The 19,750-nt window shown below is 50.2% G+C and overlaps 1 protein-coding gene across 2 annotated transcripts in view; it reads right to left on the bottom strand.

Moving 5' to 3' along the window:
- The window catches only part of CADPS2 (calcium dependent secretion activator 2), a 644,998-nt gene that overhangs the window by 168,020 nt on the left and 457,228 nt on the right, over positions 1–19,750 (bottom strand). For both annotated transcript variants that reach the window (XM_060244821.1, XM_060244822.1), the window contains exon 17: positions 2,628–2,731. In XM_060244821.1, the coding sequence (XP_060100804.1) occupies positions 2,628–2,731 (104 nt within the window). The remainder of the gene's footprint in view (positions 1–2,627; positions 2,732–19,750) is intronic.

Here is a 19,750-nt window from a genome sequence, read left to right as displayed (position 1 = left end):
AGAGAAAGCCTTCCCTCATCCTCCCTCCCTCAGCCAGTCAAGGGAAGACTTTCTTTTTCTCCTCTGCAAAGCAGAGCAACAGGCAGCTTAGCCAATGGGAGAGTAGGGAGAGCCATAAACTGCCAGAACCAAGGTTGGTAGTCTTTGACTGACAGAAGCAGCTTGGCTGGCTAGCAACAGCCACTAGGGCGGGAGAGAGGAGTGGAGTCAACCAATGAGTTCTCCCTCAAAGGCCAAAATAGGACTTGATAGGGCCTCCCTCCACTGCCTTTTACTGAGAGAACCAAGCTTGGTTGCTTTTTACTGAGAGAACCAAGGTTAGTTGCCTAGCAGCAGCCATTGCTTAACAATTTCCCCAGAGGGCCAATCCTCATCTGTCCTGGGGCCAGCAGTTGGTGGGGGAGAGCAGAGTCAGCCAATGTGATGCAAGAGCAGTTGATTCATGGTTTGACGGGCCAAAAGTTGATGCACCACAGTCCCATTCAGTCCCAACCAATCAGGTTGCTCCGTTTTGCCAAGACAAAAGGGCTTTTATTTTATAGATAAGTTGTAGAACAAAGTAGGAGTCAAGTGCACCTATCAGGCCAATGAAGTTTTATTCAGAACATAAATTAGTTAGATGGGAAAAACTACTGAGAAAGTAGTGCCCTCTTTTTGCCCCAGGCTTATATAATAGAGTGATTGACAGACATTCTCACATTTTGACATATTACTTTTTTATGCTACCCAGATTAAAGGTTTGCTCAATTTGTTAATTTTACTAGTCTGTCATTGGATCTTAAATTTGTACCATTTTGCATTCTAAACCACTGCCTACCAGCTCTATATAGCCCTGCTCACTGTACTTGATTCCTCGTCTGATGAAGTGTGCTTGGAGCACACGAAAGCTTACGTTCTGAATAAAACTTTGTTGGTCTTAAAGGTGCAACTTGACTCCTACAGCGTTCTACAGCTTCAGACCAACCCAGCTGCCCACTCGGATCTATCTAAATAGACAGATTGTGACATGCATAAGGCCATTCCATGACCCCACAACAGAAGCATCCTCAACATGAAGTCCACGGGGACAGATTCAAGCAAAAAAGAGAAACAGGGACGACTTCAGTGAGATATCTGGCAAAAGAATACCATCAAAGAGCAGACTATATGTTAGATGTTGAAAAGAGCTTAATAGATCCATGCATGAAACCACAAATAGATACAAAAATATAATGTCTGGTTTGCGATGAATAACATACCTCTTTTCCCTGTAGGAATCCACATTTTGGAAGTTTGTGGAACAGAAAAAAACAGTCAAACCGTTAAAACATCAATCGGAAGCCACAAGTTATGGCTATTATCTTATTATTTTTCAGTATTTCTCCATTTCCATTAACCGTCTTGGCTTAATTTCAAGTGTTAATATTTGTAGCAAATTAATACAGGTTTTTAGAGAAAATTATTAATTTGGAATCTAACCACTTTAAACTATTATTAGTAATAGGATCACAACTATTGCAACTCTTATTTTTTTATTATTTACAGAGAGGATAAGCGTATTTGGAGCTCTACTTTAATGCACATTCTCAGAAGAAAAAACTTGCATATACAAATTATTAAGTAATTATTTACAGTGTAACACAGTGGTGGTACTAGCACAGAATAATGCCCTTTGGGGATTCATTTCAAATTACTGAAGCAGCTGTTTCTGCTGTATAAAATAAAATATCCATAACAAGTTCACACATGACAGATGCAAGCTAAAATCTAGAACCGGCAGTGTGAGGTAAAAGCAGATGTTTTGAATGATCACTATATCTTAGTTTACCACTTTGCCTGCTTTCCCAGAAAATTATGAAGGGTTTTTAAATTTTATAATATGAACTTCTTTCCAAGAAGTTTCATGCATCACTGAAAACTCAGCTGATCAGATTTTTTTTTAAATGCTAGTATCATTAATGGTTATTACAAAAATCTGTTTGTTGATCCGATGGAATAAAGGGAATTTTTAGTTCCTGTAAAATCTACTGTAGTATATGTATCCTCAGCATAAGTTATTTAGGAATGCCTCCTGCATGAGCCTGACCAAAATAAACAGGACTCGTGCATGTATACAGTGTGTCCCCAGTACTTGCACAGAGGCTTCCTGAAGAACTGTGCCCACACTTTGAAAAAAGAATTAAACAGGAGTATTTCTCGGATCACCTTTAGAGAAGAGTATTATTAAACAGAATCCGCCCTTTTGCTTTATAAAAATCCATGTATGAAACTGTCAGTCGCATTACACTCCCGTTTTATTTTGCTTGCAACTAGAGATGATACTGGAAGAATAATTTTTATTAACCTGCATTCTTCACGTGATTTCAGGATCTCCGGCTGGCAATAGCTCTACCTTTCCCTTCCGCTTTATCTAGTGTCTGTTTTTTTTTAAAATGTTCAGACCTGAACATTTCAAGGGGATCCAAGTATAGTTTTATTTCACTTCACTTTCCATAACCTTCAAAACTATTATGGCCCTGCAAATATGAATTGCCTGTAACATATGTCAGAGGCTTTTACCATAATGTTCCTTGACAGAATTGCTTCACACCGCGGCTGTACGGGGTGGCTATCAAGCCTTATTGTACAGTTAATGTCATTATCCTCACCTCTGAATGGTGCTCTTCGTTCTGCTGCAGGACTTCTATGCAGAGCTCTGCTAAATGAATAACCTCTTCCAGCTTTACTGAAGGAGGTGCTTGATTCAGTGTGTCTGCAGTGGAAGAAACACATAAACTAGGATGATGGTAGCTAGGGAAATATAGGATGGGAAATGAAACAATGCACAGACTAGATGATTTCAAAAGGCTGTCCTCATTTAACTTTCCAGGCATGCTTTTAATGCAGTTGATTCTAACTGCTGTTACGATCAGACCAATATGCACGTAAAGTATTTTACCCACCAAAAAAACAGAGGCCACCGTCAGCCCTTTCTTGATTAAATACACGAGAACTAACAGGTGCATCTCTAGTGGCTAGGGTGGCCAGACCGTCCCGGTTGCCCGGGACTTTCCCGTTTTTGCCACCCGTTTCCCGCCTCCCGCCCTGGCTATACCGGGACCATTAAAACGTCCCGGTTTAGCCAGGTGGCCACGCGCGCGGGCGGGGAAGGCGGGGAGTAAGGGAGCCGGTGTCCCTGCGCATGCGCACGGGGGGGGTGGCGGGCTCTGCGCATGCGTAGGGCCTGCCACACCGTCGTGAGCACGTGCAGGGACGCTGGCTCCCTTACTCCCCGCCAGCAGCACTGCATGAGCCACCGCTGCGCGCCTCCCGCCCGCCCGCCGGAAGGGAGGCCATCCACTAAAGAAGGTAAGCCTTCCTTCCTCCCTTCTCCCTCGCCCAGGACGCTGCCCGCCCCGCCCCGCTCACCTGCTCGGAGGCCTGGGCTTCCCAGCCGCGCCGCCATCTTCCTGAGCTCATCGGGGCCCGCGGCTTCCTAGCCGCGGGCTCCGATGAGCCCCCCCCCCCCCATTCACGGCTTTTCCTCCTCCCCGCCCGCCCGCCGCCATCTTCCTGAGCTCATCGGGGCCCGCGGCTTCCCAGCCGCGGGCTCCGATGACCTCCCCCGCCCCGATCCACCGCTTTCCCCCCCTCCCCGCCCGGCCCCGCCATCTTCCTGAGCTCATCGGGGCCCGCGGCTTCCCAGCCGCGGGCTCCGATGACCTCCCCCGCCCCGATCCACCGCTTTCCCCCCTCCCCGCCCGGCCCCGCCATCTTCCTGAGCTCATCGGGGCCCGCGGCTTCCCAGCCGCGGGCTCCGATGACCTCCCCCGCCCCGATCCACCGCTTTCCCCCCTCCCCGCCCGGCCCCGCCATCTTCCTGAGCTCATCGGGGCCCGCGGCTTCCCAGCCGCGGGCTCCGATGACCTCCCCCGCCCCGATCCACCGCTTTCCCCCCTCCCCGCCCGGCCCCGCCATCTTCCTGAGCTCATCGGGGCCCGCGGCTTCCCAGCCGCGGGCTCCGATGACCTCCCCCGCCCCGATCCACCGCTTTCCCCCCTCCCCGCCCGGCCCCGCCATCTTCCTGAGCTCATCGGGGCCCGCGGCTTCCCAGCCGCGGGCTCCGATGACCTCCCCCGCCCCGATCCACCGCTTTCCCCCCTCCCCGCCCGGCCCCGCCATCTTCCTGAGCTCATCGGGGCCCGCGGCTTCCCAGCCGCGGGCTCCGATGACCTCCCCCGCCCCGATCCACCGCTTTCCCCCCTCCCCGCCCGGCCCCGCCATCTTCCTGAGCTCATCGGGGCCCGCGGCTTCCCAGCCGCGGGCTCCGATGACCTCCCCCGCCCCGATCCACCGCTTTCCCCCCTCCCCGCCCGGCCCCGCCATCTTCCTGAGCTCATCGGGGCCCGCGGCTTCCCAGCCGCGGGCTCCGATGACCTCCCCCGCCCCGATCCACCGCTTTCCCCCCCTCCCCGCCCGGCCCCCGCCATCTTCCTGAGCTCATCGGGGCCCGCGGCTTCCCAGCCGCGGGCTCCGATGACCTCCCCCGCCCCGATCCACCGCTTTCCCCCCTCCCCGCCCGGCCCCGCCATCTTCCTGAGCTCATCGGGGCCCGCGGCTTCCCAGCCGCGGGCTCCGATGACCTCCCCCGCCCCGATCCACCGCTTTCCCCCCTCCCCGCCCGGCCCCGCCATCTTCCTGAGCTCATCGGGGCCCGCGGCTTCCCAGCCGCGGGCTCCGATGACCTCCCCCGCCCCGATCCACCGCTTTCCCCCCTCCCCGCCCGGCCCCGTCACCTTCCTCAGCTCATCGGGGCCCGCGGCTTCCCAGCCGCGGGCTCCGATGAGCCCCCCCCCCATCCACGGCTTTCCCCCCTCCCCGCCCGGCCCCGTCACCTTCCTCAGCTCATCGGGGCCCGCGGCTTCCCAGCCGCGGGCTCCGATGAGCCCCCCCCCATCCACGGCTTTCCCCCCTCCCCGCCCGGCCCCGTCACCTTCCTCAGCTCATCGGGGCCCGCGGCTTCCCAGCCGCGGGCTCCGATGAGCCCCCCCCCATCCACGGCTTTCCCCCCTCCCCGCCCGGCCCCGTCACCTTCCTCAGCTCATCGGGGCCCGCGGCTTCCCAGCCGCGGGCTCCGATGAGCCCCCCCCCATCCACGGCTTTCCCCCCTCCCCGCCCGGCCCCGTCACCTTCCTCAGCTCATCGGGGCCCGCGGCTTCCCAGCCGCGGGCTCCGATGAGCCCCCCCCCCCATCCACGGCTTTCCCCCCTCCCCGCCCGGCCCCGTCACCTTCCTCAGCTCATCGGGGCCCGCGGCTTCCCAGCCGCGGGCTCCGATGAGCCCCCCCCCCCATCCACGGCTTTCCCCCCTCCCCGCCCGGCCCCGTCACCTTCCTCAGCTCATCGGGGCCCGCGGCTTCCCAGCCGCGGGCTCCGATGAGCCCCCCCCCCATCCACGGCTTTCCCCCCTCCCCGCCCGGCCCCGTCACCTTCCTCAGCTCATCGGGGCCCGCGGCTTCCCAGCCGCGGGCTCCGATGAGCCCCCCCCCCCCATCCACGGCTTTCCCCCCTCCCCGCCCGGCCCCGTCACCTTCCTCAGCTCATCGGGGCCCGCGGCTTCCCAGCCGCGGGCTCCGATGAGCCCCCCCCCATCCACGGCTTTCCCCCCTCCCCGCCCGGCCCCGTCACCTTCCTCAGCTCATCGGGGCCCGCGGCTTCCCAGCCGCGGGCTCCGATGAGCCCCCCCCCCCATCCACGGCTTTCCCCCCTCCCCGCCCGGCCCCGTCACCTTCCTCAGCTCATCGGGGCCCGCGGCTTCCCAGCCGCGGGCTCCGATGAGCCCCCCCCCCCCATCCACGGCTTTCCCCCCTCCCCGCCCGGCCCCGTCACCTTCCTCAGCTCATCGGGGCCCGCGGCTTCCCAGCCGCGGGCTCCGATGAGCCCCCCCCCCATCCACGGCTTTCCCCCCTCCCCCGCCCGGCCCCGTCACCTTCCTCAGCTCATCGGGGCCCGCGGCTTCCCAGCCGCGGGCTCCGATGAGCCCCCCCCCCCATCCACGGCTTTTCCCCCTCCCCGCCCGGCCCCCGTCACCTGCTCGGCGGCTGGGCCCTCTGGCCCAGGCGCCGAGCAATCCCCGGACTTGCCTGGCTGTGCCGCTGCCCTCCAGCGACCAGCGCGGGCCTCGCCGCCGCCGCCGGACTCGTCGCCGCCCTGGAAGAAGGTAAGGGGGCCGAAAGCGGGGGGGGGGGGGCGGCCTTCCTTTCTTCCCTCCCTCCTCCCTTCCTTCCCTTCTTCCCTCCTTCCTTCCTTCCTTCCCTCCTTTCTTCCCTCCCTCCTTCCCTCCTTCCTTCCTTCCTTCCTTCCTTCCTTCCTTCCTTCCTTCCTTCCTTCCTTCCTTCCTTCCTTCCTTCCCTCCTTACCTCCTTCCTTCCTTCCTCCCTCCCTTCCTCCTCCCTTCCTCCTCCCTTCCTTCCCTTCCTTCCTTCCTTCCTTCCTTCCTTCCTTCCTTCCTTCCTTCCTTCCTTCCTTCCTTCCTTCCTTCCTCCCTTCCCTTCCTCCCTTCCCTTCCCTTCCCTTCCCTCCTTATGTTCTTATGTGGCACAGAGTGTTGGACTGGATGGGCCACTGGCCTGATGCAACAGGGCTTCTCTTATGTTCTTATGTGGCGCAGAGTGTTGGACTGGAGGGGCCACTGGCCTGATCCAACAGGGCTTCTCTTATGTTCTTATGTGGCACAGAGTGTTGGACTGGATGCAACAGGGCTTCTCTTATGTTCTTATGTGGCGCAGAGTGTTGGACTGGAGGGGCCACTGGCCTGATCCAACAGGGCTTCTCTTATGTTCTTATGTGGCGCAGAGTGTTGGACTGGATGGGCCACTGGCCTGATGCAACAGGGCTTCTCTTATGTTCTTATGTGGCGCAGAGTGTTGGACTGGAGGGGCCACTGGCCTGATCCAACAGGGCTTCTCTTATGTTCTTATGTGGCACAGAGTGTTGGACTGGATGCAACAGGGCTTCTCTTATGTTCTTATGTGGCGCAGAGTGTTGGACTGGAGGGGCCACTGGCCTGATCCAACAGGGCTTCTCTTATGTTCTTATGTGGCGCAGAGTGTTGGACTGGAGGGGCCACTGGCCTGATGCAACAGGGCTTCTCTTATGTTCTTATGTGGCACAGAGTGTTGGACTGGATGGGCCAGTGGCCACTGGCCTGATGCAACAGGGCTTCTCTTATGTTCTTATGTTCTAATGTTTTACCATCTTGTTATAATTCGTAAATTTTAACTTGTAATTTATCTTAAATTGGATTTTATATGCAACACTGTGGAAAGACTGTGGTAAAATTGATTGGATCTAACCCTGAAACTACACTATAGAAACAAATCAGTTAATGTTCCCAATTCTCAGGGAATCCTGGATGTTTTATTTCTGTGAGGGCAGCAAGAGATATCTAGCATACTCAGTATCATTGCTAAATTACATTTCCCAAGAGGGAAGCCATGAGAATTAAACTGGTATCAGAGTATAGATCTGTAGTGCAGATAGAACTAAACAAAAACAGATTCCACTCTACCCAAGGTGATCAAAGAGTAAGGTAAGGCACTTCTTCCCTTGTATTTGTGTGTGTGTGTGTTCCTCTGTATATCCAGCCTAGAAATGGTAGATTGGGTATTTGGGGATTGGAATTGGGGGGTTACCTGCAGTTTTACTGCTGTGTCGGGTTGATTAAGTGCAATCCTAAGAACCATTTCCTGCAAGTAAGCTCCACTGAATTGACCTAAGAATTCTGGGTAGAATTGCTTGGTGAATGCATATTATGTATGCACACCTCACTTGCCCAAGCAATTCCAGGGACTAGCGCTTACTTACCCAGGTTGGTTTGGAAGGCAGAGCCCTGGAGACTTGTGTCATCTTCGTAGTCTTTGTAGTCTTTGTTTTATTGACATGTATGCAGGTTCAAAAGGATCCAAAGAGGCAGCAAATCCTGGGCCCAGCAATCTGCTACCTCATATGGCATCCCAGACTGGGGTGGGGGGGCAGACTAAAACGGTATGTTGGTTCAAAATAGGAGAGGGAGTTAAAGAGCTGTAACAGATTAAAAGCATACATTCCGCTTGGCTTGAGCGTGGACTTTAATCTGGGAGAACCAGGTTTGATTCCCACCTCTTCCACATGCAGCTGCTGTTGTGCCCTTGGATCAGTTACAGTTCTCTCAGAGTTGTTCTCTCAAGAGCAGTTCTTGAAAGAGTTCTCTCAGCCCCACTAACCTCGCAGAGTTTCTGTTGTGGGGAGGAAAAGGAAAGGAGCTTGTAAGCCACTCTGAGACCGCAAGTGAAGGGTGGGGTATAAATCCCATCACCATCATCATCACAATCATTATTATTATTACCAGTCAAAATATCACAAAATAATGAGTGCAAGCTTTCAGCGTCTCCAGAATTCTTCCTTGAGATGAATATTAAGTATGAAAAAAGGGGAGGGAGAAAAAAAGACTAGTGAGGAAATGCAGTTTTCTTTCAAGTGATTTAAGAGCCTGACATTTCAGAATTGCCTGTATTTCTAGCAACTTTGTGGATAAGTCACGAGGAGAGACAGTATGATATAGTGGTTAGAGTGTCATAGGGTTGCTAACCTCCAGATGGGACCTGGAGATCTTCTGCTATTATAATTGATCTCCAGTTGACCAAGATCAGTGCCCCTGGCAAATATGGCTGCTTGGGAAGGTAGATTCTTTTGGTATAGTTAAAATGGTCATTAGGACATGGAACCTGTTGTTAATTTATTTGAATCCCACCACTGGCCTCAGTATGTCTTAATCGGTGGTGACCCAGGGCAAAGCCAGCTATTTCTTCCTCAAACTGACCTCAGTTAACATACCCAGTCAGAATTTTGAATACAAATCAATCTGTCTGCTGGTCTCTAAAACTGTGGTATATTTTGACCTCAGGCAGCCATGAACTCTTGGCAAACCCTGCATGCCTGTTGTTTTTTTAAATTTATTTAGCTGAAATACCTTCATAAAACAAATTGGCCACCGAGTGCCTGTGATATTATGGTTGTTCTTGTAGTCATGCCAGCTGGGCTGTCATCTGTTTATAATGTGTTAGATGGGTTCCTGGGGTAGGGGTGGGGTGGGGTGAATAAGAGACCATCCATTCACATTCCTTTAAGTCTATTGCTCCCAAGTTGTTGGAGGCTAAAAAGGCAATTCTGCGTGTAGGACTGATGTGATCTCAGTTCCAGAGGGGATGAAATCATGACTGCATCTTCTGCTTGTGTAGGTCAACTAATGACTTCTTGGGAAAGCAGTAAAGTTTGCCCAAATATATCTATATGACCTCTTTGGCTAAGGGACGAGCTGGCAAGCAACTCAGCTCTGAAATCTGTTTTCATTAGTCCACTGGTTCTGCATTAATGACTATCAGCGCACTCGTTACAAGGATTGATGGTTGCTTAAAAAATCCTCATCCCCTCCCTCTTGCTCTATCACTTTCTCTTCCTCATGTTCATGTCTTGCGGCTCTCAAACATCTGACATTTCTTCTATGTGACAAGCAAATTTGGCCACCCCTGTTATAGAGCCTACTTCTAGTTAATGCCCCATCTTTCAAAAAAACATTTTGAATCATTCTACATAGACATAAAGCAACTGCAAATGCTTTACATAAGAAGCATATAATAATCTTTAATACAAGCAGCAACATAAAGAAATATGTGACAGTGCCATCCATGCAGGCATCTTTTAAAGTGAAGTGGCCCTGGGATGATTGTGGCTGAACGTTAGTCTTCAAGCTTTGTATTTGAATGAAGGATGTTTCACTGATATTTCTTTATGAGGATGGGTTGGGGAAATTGTGGAAGAGTGTGGGGATTAGCAGAAACAGCAGAATATGAAGAAAGCAATATTCCTAATGGCCTTCAGTTAGGACCCACAGCAGGTTTACCTCTGGTTGTGCAAAACACGTACATACTGTGCTTTTTTGTGGTAGAACTACTAGTTTTGTCACAAGTACATGCATTGCGAAACAAGGAGGATCAATATACTTTGTGCTGCTTTTTATATTTGTAATTTTATACTTAATGGGTTTTCGATTCTGAATTGTACAAATGTTAGGCAGATAGCAATTTACCGTTTCCCCCTGCTACAAAAACCAGTGTGGGGGGGGGGACAGGGAGTTGGGGGAGTGCAAACATGTGCACCAGTGTACAATGTCGCTTCCTCTGAAAAAGGGAAGTTATATCATGACATCAGTATGACAAACAGTATGTTATATCCTAAGTCTTTGACAAACAAACATGCACCAGTTTTTCTTTAGCAACAACATCTTTTATTTGGCTTTGTTTCTTGCAGCACTGTGGAATCGCCCCCTGCCATTGACTGTGCACTTCTGGCTCTTTCTGTGTTATCCAAAGCTCATGAGATAGGGTTGCCAATCCCCAGGTGGGGGCAGGGGATCCCCCGTTTTGTAGGCCCTCTCCCCCGCTTCAGGGTCATCAGAAAGCGGGGGAGGCAAAGGTCTGCTGGGCTCCCCATTATTCCCTATGGTGACCGATTCCTATACGCTATAATGAAGAGCTGATATGCAGGTCTCTGGGGAGGGCGCCTGTTTTTTGAGGTAGAGGAGGTCTAATTCTATGCACCCCAAAAGGAGGTGTCCCTATCCTTCATTATTTCCAGTGGAGGGATGGCCTAACCGGGACTCGATCTGCTTTGCTTGCCCATTGCAGAGAGAGAGAGAGAAGAAGAAGAGAGAGGGGAGAAGAGAGAGGGGAGAAGAAGAGAAAAGGATTCCCCTACAGACTACAGTAAGTGGCCTTCCCCCCTTCCCCCCATTTGCCGAGGTGCAGTGGCATCTGACCTGACCCTGAATCCCAGGCCTGCTTCCACGCGCCGGCAGCAGCACCAGGTTCCGTGCGAACGTGTGAACGGGGCTCCCATTGGGCAGCCGCCCCCCCCCTTCACCTCTTCCATTGCACAAACACTGCCATTACACGTGTGTGTATGCCTATTGCATCAATACCCTTCATTGCAGTCTTGCATGCCCTAGTAACACATAGGCCAAGTAGGCACCGTCCTATGGGCCCCCACGCCTTTAGATGCCCCAGGCTGCCTCACCCCCCATTCCCCCCCCCCCCGCTTGCTGCCCTCCCAGCCTCCATGCATTAGGACTGGAGATAATTTGCGAGAGGAGACCCCAAGATTTCAGTTGCCTATGGGCCTCTACGGGTTTAATCCTGCCCCCCGCTGAACAAGCCCTCTCTCCCCAGCTTGGAGTCCAAGGCCCACGTCCTCCAGAAGTGGCGAGGACTTAATCACGATTCTTCTGCCCTCTTCATCTAGGCCCTTACAGCAGACCATGGCTTCAACATCAGGTGCTGGGGGTGGCAAAGGTCACCAGCCCCAGGAACCACCAAAAAAGAAGCCCAAGCGTTTGGTTGTGTTCAATCCTGAATGGAAAAACACCTACCCCTGGCTAAAAGAGACAAAGGACAAGAACAAAGCATTCTGCACGATGTGTTCTAAGGAGATAGGAATTGGTCACGGTGGAGTGAATGATGTGAAAGCTCATAAGGACACTGACTCTCACAGGAGTGCGGCAAGCCAAGCTGGAACTTCAAAATCCATCACAAGTTTTTTCGCCTACCAAAAAGACACCGCTGCTCAGGCCAGAATTTCGGCTGCTGAACTAGCCTTGGCATACCACAATAACAGGCATGCGTTATCATACCGGTCTCTTGATTGCGGTGTCAAATTGTGCAAAGCCGCATTTTCCGATTCCGAGACTGTGACCAAGATGACCCTTGGGAAAACAAAGGGCGCAGCTTTGATAAGCGATGTCTTGGCACCTTACTCTGTAGAACGGATTCTGTCAGATCTCGACACAGCACATTGTTTCTACAGCGTTTCCAGCGACGCATCAAATCATGGCAACAGGAAAATGTTCCCCCTATGCCTTAAATACTTCACTTTGAAGGACGGCATCTCAAATCGTCTTCTTGATTTCTATGAAGATGCCAATGAAACGGCTGAGAATGTCACACGAAGGATTTTGGATGTCTTGGCAAAATACCAGCTGGACTTAGCTCGTCTGTCTGCATACTCAGCAGACAGCGCGAATGTAAACTTTGGAAAATACCATTCTGTGTACACACTTCTGAGTAGAGGCCGTGAAGACATCGTGCCCGCCAGGTGCCCTGCACACATTGTGCACAATGCTGCCAAAAAAGCATGTGATTCGCTCACCTGCGACATCGAGTCTCTCATACTGAAGGCTTTTGGTCATTTTTCTGTTTCTGCCAAACGTTCAGAGGAACTTCAGGAGATGTTTGAGTTTATGGAGATGCAGGGCGATCGCCTGCTTCGACATGTACCCACAAGATGGCTATCTTTCTTGCCTGCCATAAACAAGATGTTGAAGTGTTGGCCAGCCGTTAAAGCGTACTTTCAAAAGCTGGGAGAGGACGACTGTCCTTCTATGATATGGCGCCACATTGAAGATGAGTCTGGAGAAAAGGACTACAGTACATCACAAACTTACATGATGTTTCTCCAGACCACTCTGACGCCTATTGAGGAGACTGTGCTGATTCTGGAGCGGGATGCACTGACAGCACCTGAATTGTTTGAGGCCATGCTCAGGTTGCTAAACAGCCTTAAGCAACGCAAAGCTGACTCCTTTTTTGGAACGGAGACAGATAAGGCGCTGCGCAAAATGCCACCTTCGAAGGCAAGGAAAGCGAAGCAGGACTTCCTCAAGTTCTTTGAAAAAACCATCACATATCTGGAAGCAAAGTTTGATTTCTCTGACAAAAATCACCTGTGTGCTTTGACACCATTTTCTCTTAAAAAAAGTGTGACTTATGACCACCTGCGGTGTGCTGCTGAGCAGCTGAAAATGGAGAAAATAATAAACATGGATCACCTATACAGTGAATACACCGATGCCAAGAGCCTGCTGGATGAGCAAGTGGCCTGTGTTGACCCAGAAATCACTGTGGATAAAAAGTGGGTGGCCATATTCTCTGAGATGGGAACTCGGTCTCAGAAGTGCGAAAACCTCTTACTTCTTGTAAGCAAGATCCTGAGTATCCCATGCTCAAACGCTTTTGCGGAGAGGGTATTCAGCCTCATGTCAGCTCACTGGACGGACACCAGGAATCGTTGTAACGTAGACCTGGTGAAAGCAGAGCTGCAAGTCAGATTGAATTTTAATATGGATTGTGATCAATTTTATCACTTTATTAAGGAGAAGAAAGATATCCTCAAGGCTTCAGGGAAATCAGAGAAGTATAAATTCTGTAAAAAAGCGAAAGACTGAAACCTGTGTCGCTCCTTCCAGACCACAGCCCTTCGTCCAACGTGGGAGTCGGGATGGCCCACACCTGCGGGCCCACCGCCTGGGCCCACAGCACGCAAGTCCCATCCTACCAGCCGTGTTCTTTGTCCAGGGAGAAGTCGAGGTCCAAGAAGCTCCACTGTGTGGGCGTATGTTAATGTAAGACCAGAATTTAATAGTAATTATAAAATGAATACAAAACAAAACTGGGGATTAGGGCTAATGGCGATACCCCCCAAAAAAAAAAAACGACACTAGGCAGCCACCTCCTGGGTGTGTTGGAAGAGCTGCCAAGATGCAAAGTAATTTTAAACTGCTGACAGTGTGTTTCTTTTTTTTCCAGATAAGCTCCATTCAGGAAACTAGCAACCACAGACAACAGTAGATCGCTTCCATCACACAACAGAAGGTAAGGAACACATTGGCTGTGACTTGACAGCTCGTTCCACCACTTTAATAATATGAAGAGAACTTGGTTTCCTTTCTCTTTTGCAATTTTTAGTATTTTAGTGACACCTGAACACCTTTTTCTTTTTGTGTGCTGCTTGGGGAGGACCTGCTTTTCTAGACCTGTATCCGCCTGCCTTCAGGCTGGGCTACGGGGCACAGACTGGCAGTGGTGGTTTTAGTTCTGATCTCAGTTTGATTGTAGATAAGGGTTGCTTTGTTGCTTTTACTGGGGTGATCAAGACCCTTTGATATTGTGGACAGTCTTGTTGAAATGTTTGTGAGCACAAGCAGGTATCAAGGATAGTGGATTGTTTTCCTGTGAATCTGACTCAAGAGGGGCCTTTTTTTTCTTTAGCAGGGAACATCATGAAGTTTCTCTTCTTTTTTCAAGTTGTATATTTTGGGGGTGGTAATATTTGGGGAAAATGACATCACAGGAAGTGCTGTCAAAGGAAGTGATGTCACTTCCTGCTCCCGGCAGGTGGCGCGGGGAAATGATGTCACAGGAAGTGATGTCACGTCCTACTTCCGGCAGGTGGCGCGGGGGAAATGATGTCACAGGAAGTGATGTTACGTCCTGCTTCCGGCAGGTGGTGCGGGGGAAATGATGTCACAGGAAGTGATGTCACTTCCTGCTCCTGGCGGTGGCATGACGTCACCGGAAGTGACGTCACCGGAAGTGACGTCACCGGAAGTGACGTCACTTCCTGTTTCCGGCGGCGCGCGCACGCTTCGCGCGCGCGCACACCTACCACCCCCACCCAAGGTGTCCCTGGCTGGCCTTCAGACATTATGGCCACCCTACTAGTGGCACATCGGATGTTCAAGTCGGACAACAAGCAAGTTCTACTCTTCTCCAAGGTCAGCTGCATAAACAGATCACAGGCCAAGGACTTGTTTTTCCCTTTATCCTACTATGCCTAGGGTGATAGTCATGATGGATTAATTACTGTGCTCAACAGGCAGAATTCATGCTTTTTTCTTTGCAACTGAATTCCAAGCATGTATAATCTGAATATAATAGGTTTCAATTTATCTAAAAATTGAGAAAGGACAATGATGCTATGCAATTAGTTGACCCTTTCATGCTTCTGTACTTCTCATGGAGGCTACAAGTTCCCCTGCTAAAGCAGCAGTTAACAATGAACATTAACAATGAATACAAAGGTACAAAATAAAAACTGGATTACTACAGGAAAACCAACTTCACCTTAAAACACACATCTTTCAGAAGGAAACTCCAAAAGAGAATGGCGTAGGCTCATAGGTAACAATGGTCTTAAAAGATACCATGAAGTTTAATTTAGATTCAAATGTATTTGCAGAATATGATTCTGAGCTGGCAAAAACATTAGCATACTCAATTGGAGAATGCAAGCTGACTGAAATTATTTAAAACCGATAGGAGCATGGCAACCCCAACTCATTCATTCTGCATTTTACACAGGCTACAAACCTAAAAAGAAACATACTGTATATGAAAGACTATTCTTATGACAATGTAAACACGTACTAGAAAATTGGCAAGATGAAGACTGCATTTGCTATACTGAATTAGTCTGTGAAATTCTGTCCCCCTCACCGCTTCATATCACTTTTCCTTCAACAGGATAGCCAGCTATCCTTAAGAAGCTCTTTTCCTGTCTCACCTCTCCCTTTCAGCATTTGATTCGGTTGTTCTAAGTCCCCTCACTTTGCTTTGTGGCACAAAGACCCCCCTCCTGAGTCCTCTTCCAAGAGGTTTTTCTCTGAGACAAACTGTACAATTGCATCCCTTATAGCAACCATACTGTTTGCTGACAGTCTATCACTGAGCTTCCCCTTCATTAGTAAGAATGCTTAATGCGGACATTCCTTGCTATCATAGAAGTTCAGACCGTATGCGTGTGTTTTGTATGCGATATCCAGTTTTTGACTGTTTCAGTTTGCTGGGTTCCCAGAAGCAAAACAAACACTGCTTTGCAAACCAATAAAAATGAGAGGCATTATAACACCACTTGATTACAAAGTTTATTTTTTTTTCATAGTCATATTGATGCAATTATTAAAAAGAGCTATTTCTAGCAGGAGGCTATCAGATCTCCAAAACCCTTCTCTTTTGGAAATGATTTTTTTTTTTAAAAAAAATGCCACCTGAATGATGTTGCATTGATGGCTAGCACCATATACTGAACAAATTTCTACTTACAGGAAGATAGCAGCCTCGCAGGTTAGCATGGGGAACCTTTTTTTGCTCCTGTTTGGTTTTCATTCAATGGCACAACAATCAAACACATATTATATACATATAATATGTGTTTGTGTGTGTATTATAATTCAATGGCACAACAATCAATGTCTGATTATATATATATATATATATATATATATATATATATATATATATATAATCAATGTCTGATTTTTTATATATATATATATATAAAATCAGACATTGATTGTTGTGCCATTGAATTATAAGACACACACAAACACACATATTTATTTGTGAGTTGGCAACTCAACTGATTCTGCCCTTTGTTCTTTCAGTGAAATGAACATGCACTAAGAGCTTTAAATTACAAAGAAAGCCCTCTCTCCGCATGTACAAATGGCTCTACTCTGCCTTCAGTTCAATAGTGCTTGTAGTGCTCTTGTTTTCCTTCAGATAAGTCCTTGTGCGCTTCGAGGGCATTTACATGCAGCCATTCTTTTTAGCAGAAAAACTTGCCTGCAAAAGACCTCATTAAAAGTGGTTGCAGCTTTTGAGCAACCGGTCTGGACAGAAGTCTCTCATTGTCCTTTTTCCTGGCCAGTGGCCATAGCCCATTCTTTCTTTGTCTATTATGAAAGCTGTTCTCCTCCCCCCCCCCCCCCACACAAAAAAGTGAATTTGCACCACTGTACCCATTTACCCAGCCTGTTATGTATTATAGTTCCTATTGCTGTACTGGGCCTGAGTTTGAAGCATGCTTTTATTACTCTCCAGGATTGATGCCTACATTCTAAGATAATGGCCAATCAGGAAGTAGGGTTGCCAAGTCCAATTCAAGAAATATCTGGGGACTTTGGGGGTGGAGCCAGGAGACTTTGGGGGTGGAGCCAGGAGACATTAGGGGTGGAGCCAAGATCAAGGCTGTGACAAGCATCATTGAACTCCAAAGGGAGGTCTGGGCATCACATTTAAAGGGGCGGCACACCTTTTCAATTCCTTCCTCCCATAGGAAATAATGAAGGATAAGGGCACCTTCTTTTGAGGCTCATAGAATTGGACCCCCTGGTCCAATTTTTTTGAAACTTGGTGGGTATTTTGGGGAGAGGCACTAGATGCTATACTGAAAATATGGTGCCTCTACCCCAAAAAACAGCCCCAGATACCCGCGGATCAATTCTCCATGATTTTCTATGGGAATAAATCTCCATAGGGAATAATAGAGTTCCCAGCAGACATTTCCCTCCCCTCCCCCCGCTTTCTGACGACCCTGAAGCGGGGGGAGGGTCTCCAAACCGGGGGATCCCCTGCCCCCACCTGGGGATTGGCAACCCTATCAGGAAGTGAGGCATTTCTTGCAGGAAATGCAAATGAAGGATGCTGGAGAGACCAATAGGAGGGATTGACGACAACCAAAAGCCGCATGTTTTACTCAGCCACTATGTATATGTAGAGTGAGAAGTGAGTTGCCTGCGTTGTTTACGACTGTTTCTTCTTGAATAAACTGTTGCTGCTTATTTAAGAGCTGACTGAAATCGCTGAGGTGAATAACTGCTGGCAAGGAATTGTCGCTCAACCATCTGGCACACGCAGTCACCAGTTGCTCCAGAGCAAGTATCAGCATGGCTGCCGAGGGCCAATTTGAGCCGTTTAATGCTTCCAGTGAGGGCTGGAACTCTTACATCTCCAGGTTTCTAGTTCTACCTAACGGTGAATGAGATCACTGATGTGGCTAGAGACAAGGTCATGTTCCTGAGTGTCCGAGGAAGCTCCACATTCGACATAGCTGGAGCCCTCATTGCACCTGGAGAACTCGACCAAGATCCTTTCAACTCCATCAAGGCCAAGCTTCACGCTTTGCACCAAGGTCTTCCAGAATTGCCTGCCACCATGCATTCTACAAATGTGACCAGGCATCAGGCAAGTCAATTGCTGCCTTTGTGATGGCTCATGACTCTTCTGAACAGGCTCCACCTGGATTTGTCATCCAACTGGCCGCCGCACGGGGAGATCCAGGACAGCCCCTCGGACATTCCAGCCAGTGGATGGCATGTATGCCCGGAACTACAGGGATGGTCCAGCATGGGTTCTGGCCACCATCATCAAGGCCACCGGGCTGGTCTTGTACTATGTTGCCACCAAGGATGGACTGATCTGGCACCGTCAGGTAGACCAGCTCCAGCAGCAATGGTTGGGATGTGAATACGCTGCAGTCTGGGACTGTGAGCCTCCTGTGGCTCCTGTTGTTGTGGACTCCAGCCCTCCCATGCCAGTAAAGCCTGCCCCCTGTGAGAACAACATAGGGCAGAGCTGCCAACCGACTACTGAACATACTCTGGGCTCTGTCCCTCCTAACAGGGCAACCCCTGCAGCTGAGTGGGACTCTGGAACCTTGATACTCCCAGCGGGTGAGGGTTCTCCCCCACTTTTTACAGGACTATGTCTGCCCCTAGGCAGCCCTGACTTAGAGGGGAGGGGTATTATGTAGTTCCTACTGCTTTACTGGGCCTGAGCTTGAAGCATGCTTCCATTACTCTCCAGGATCCTGAAGCCTATATTCTGATTAACCAATCTCTTAGAACCAGCCAATCAGGATGCGAGACATTTCTTACAGGAAATGCAAAGTAATGATCCTGGAGAGACCAATAGGAGGAATTGCTGCCAACCAAAGTGGGCATGTGTTGTGTATGTGGACCCAAGTGAAGACTGAATAAGGTGTTCCTGCCTGGCTCATTGGAGCCTTAAGAACAGGGACTTGGGAACAATGAGGAGCAGGATCCAAATCCCTGATGCCCTGCACCAATCACAGGTCCCCTGCTGGTTTGAATGATCCAATAATGTGCTTGTGTGGGAACCCTGAGTTGTATATAGTTGGCCCCATTGGCCCAGTGCAGCCTACCTAATGCTGTACCTAATAAAGAGCTGATGTTCACTACTACCTCGCCTCTTCAATGCACTGAACTCACTATATTATAGTGGCAACGAGGGTGGGATCCTGGTGAGCGGCCCAGCAACCAGCATCACACCGGACATCGCTGCCTCTGCCCAGCACCGTGCCCTGCACCGCCAACAGTGATAAGATGGCTGCCACACCAGGAACCATTTCAGAATTCGACGTAGCCAACCCTGAACAATGGGAGACATGGTTGGAATGTCTGGAGAACTTTATTGAATACAATGAGGTCACGGGTCAAAAGAAGAAGGCGCTGCTGCTGCAGTCTGGGCACCCCGAGAGTTTGATATGGGGGACTTGGTGTTTGCAAAAAACTTTGGGGGTGGCCCCACATGGATACCGGCCCGGATTTCTTAAGTGTTGGGGTCGGTCATGTATGAGGTCACCACAGAGGGTGGGTTCACGATGAGGTGTCATCTCGACCAGCTACCATCATGTGAGGTGCCTGGGGATGAGGTCAATGAAGACAGCCAGAGCAACCTGCCTGCCACTTCGACCCTCTCGGCCACCGAACCAGCAGAACCAGAGGCCCCGGCTCCCACAGAGTACTCTGTGGACTCTGAATCATCAGCTGAAAGTCCAGCATCACCGGGCCCTCCACTCACTGTGCCTGAAGCTGTGACCGCACCACCGCCCACTTCAGCGTTCAAGCGGTCGTTGTGGGAGTACCACAAGCCCACCTACTTAAGAGACTATGTATGCTAAGGCTTGCGGACTAGGAGGGGGAGGGATGTTGTGTATGCAGACTCAAGTGAAGACTGAATAAGGTGTTCCTGCCTGGCTCATTGGAGCCTTAAGAACGGAGCTTGGCGACTTGGGAACAGGGGGCCTGTAATTGGGCCCTGCATCAATTACAGGCCCCCTGC

The sequence above is a fragment of the Heteronotia binoei genome, chromosome 8, assembly GCF_032191835.1.
Source record: "Heteronotia binoei isolate CCM8104 ecotype False Entrance Well chromosome 8, APGP_CSIRO_Hbin_v1, whole genome shotgun sequence".
NCBI lineage: Eukaryota > Metazoa > Chordata > Lepidosauria > Squamata > Gekkonidae > Heteronotia > Heteronotia binoei.
Note: the sequence above shows the minus strand (reverse complement) of the source record. Positions and strands in the feature narration are given on the sequence as shown.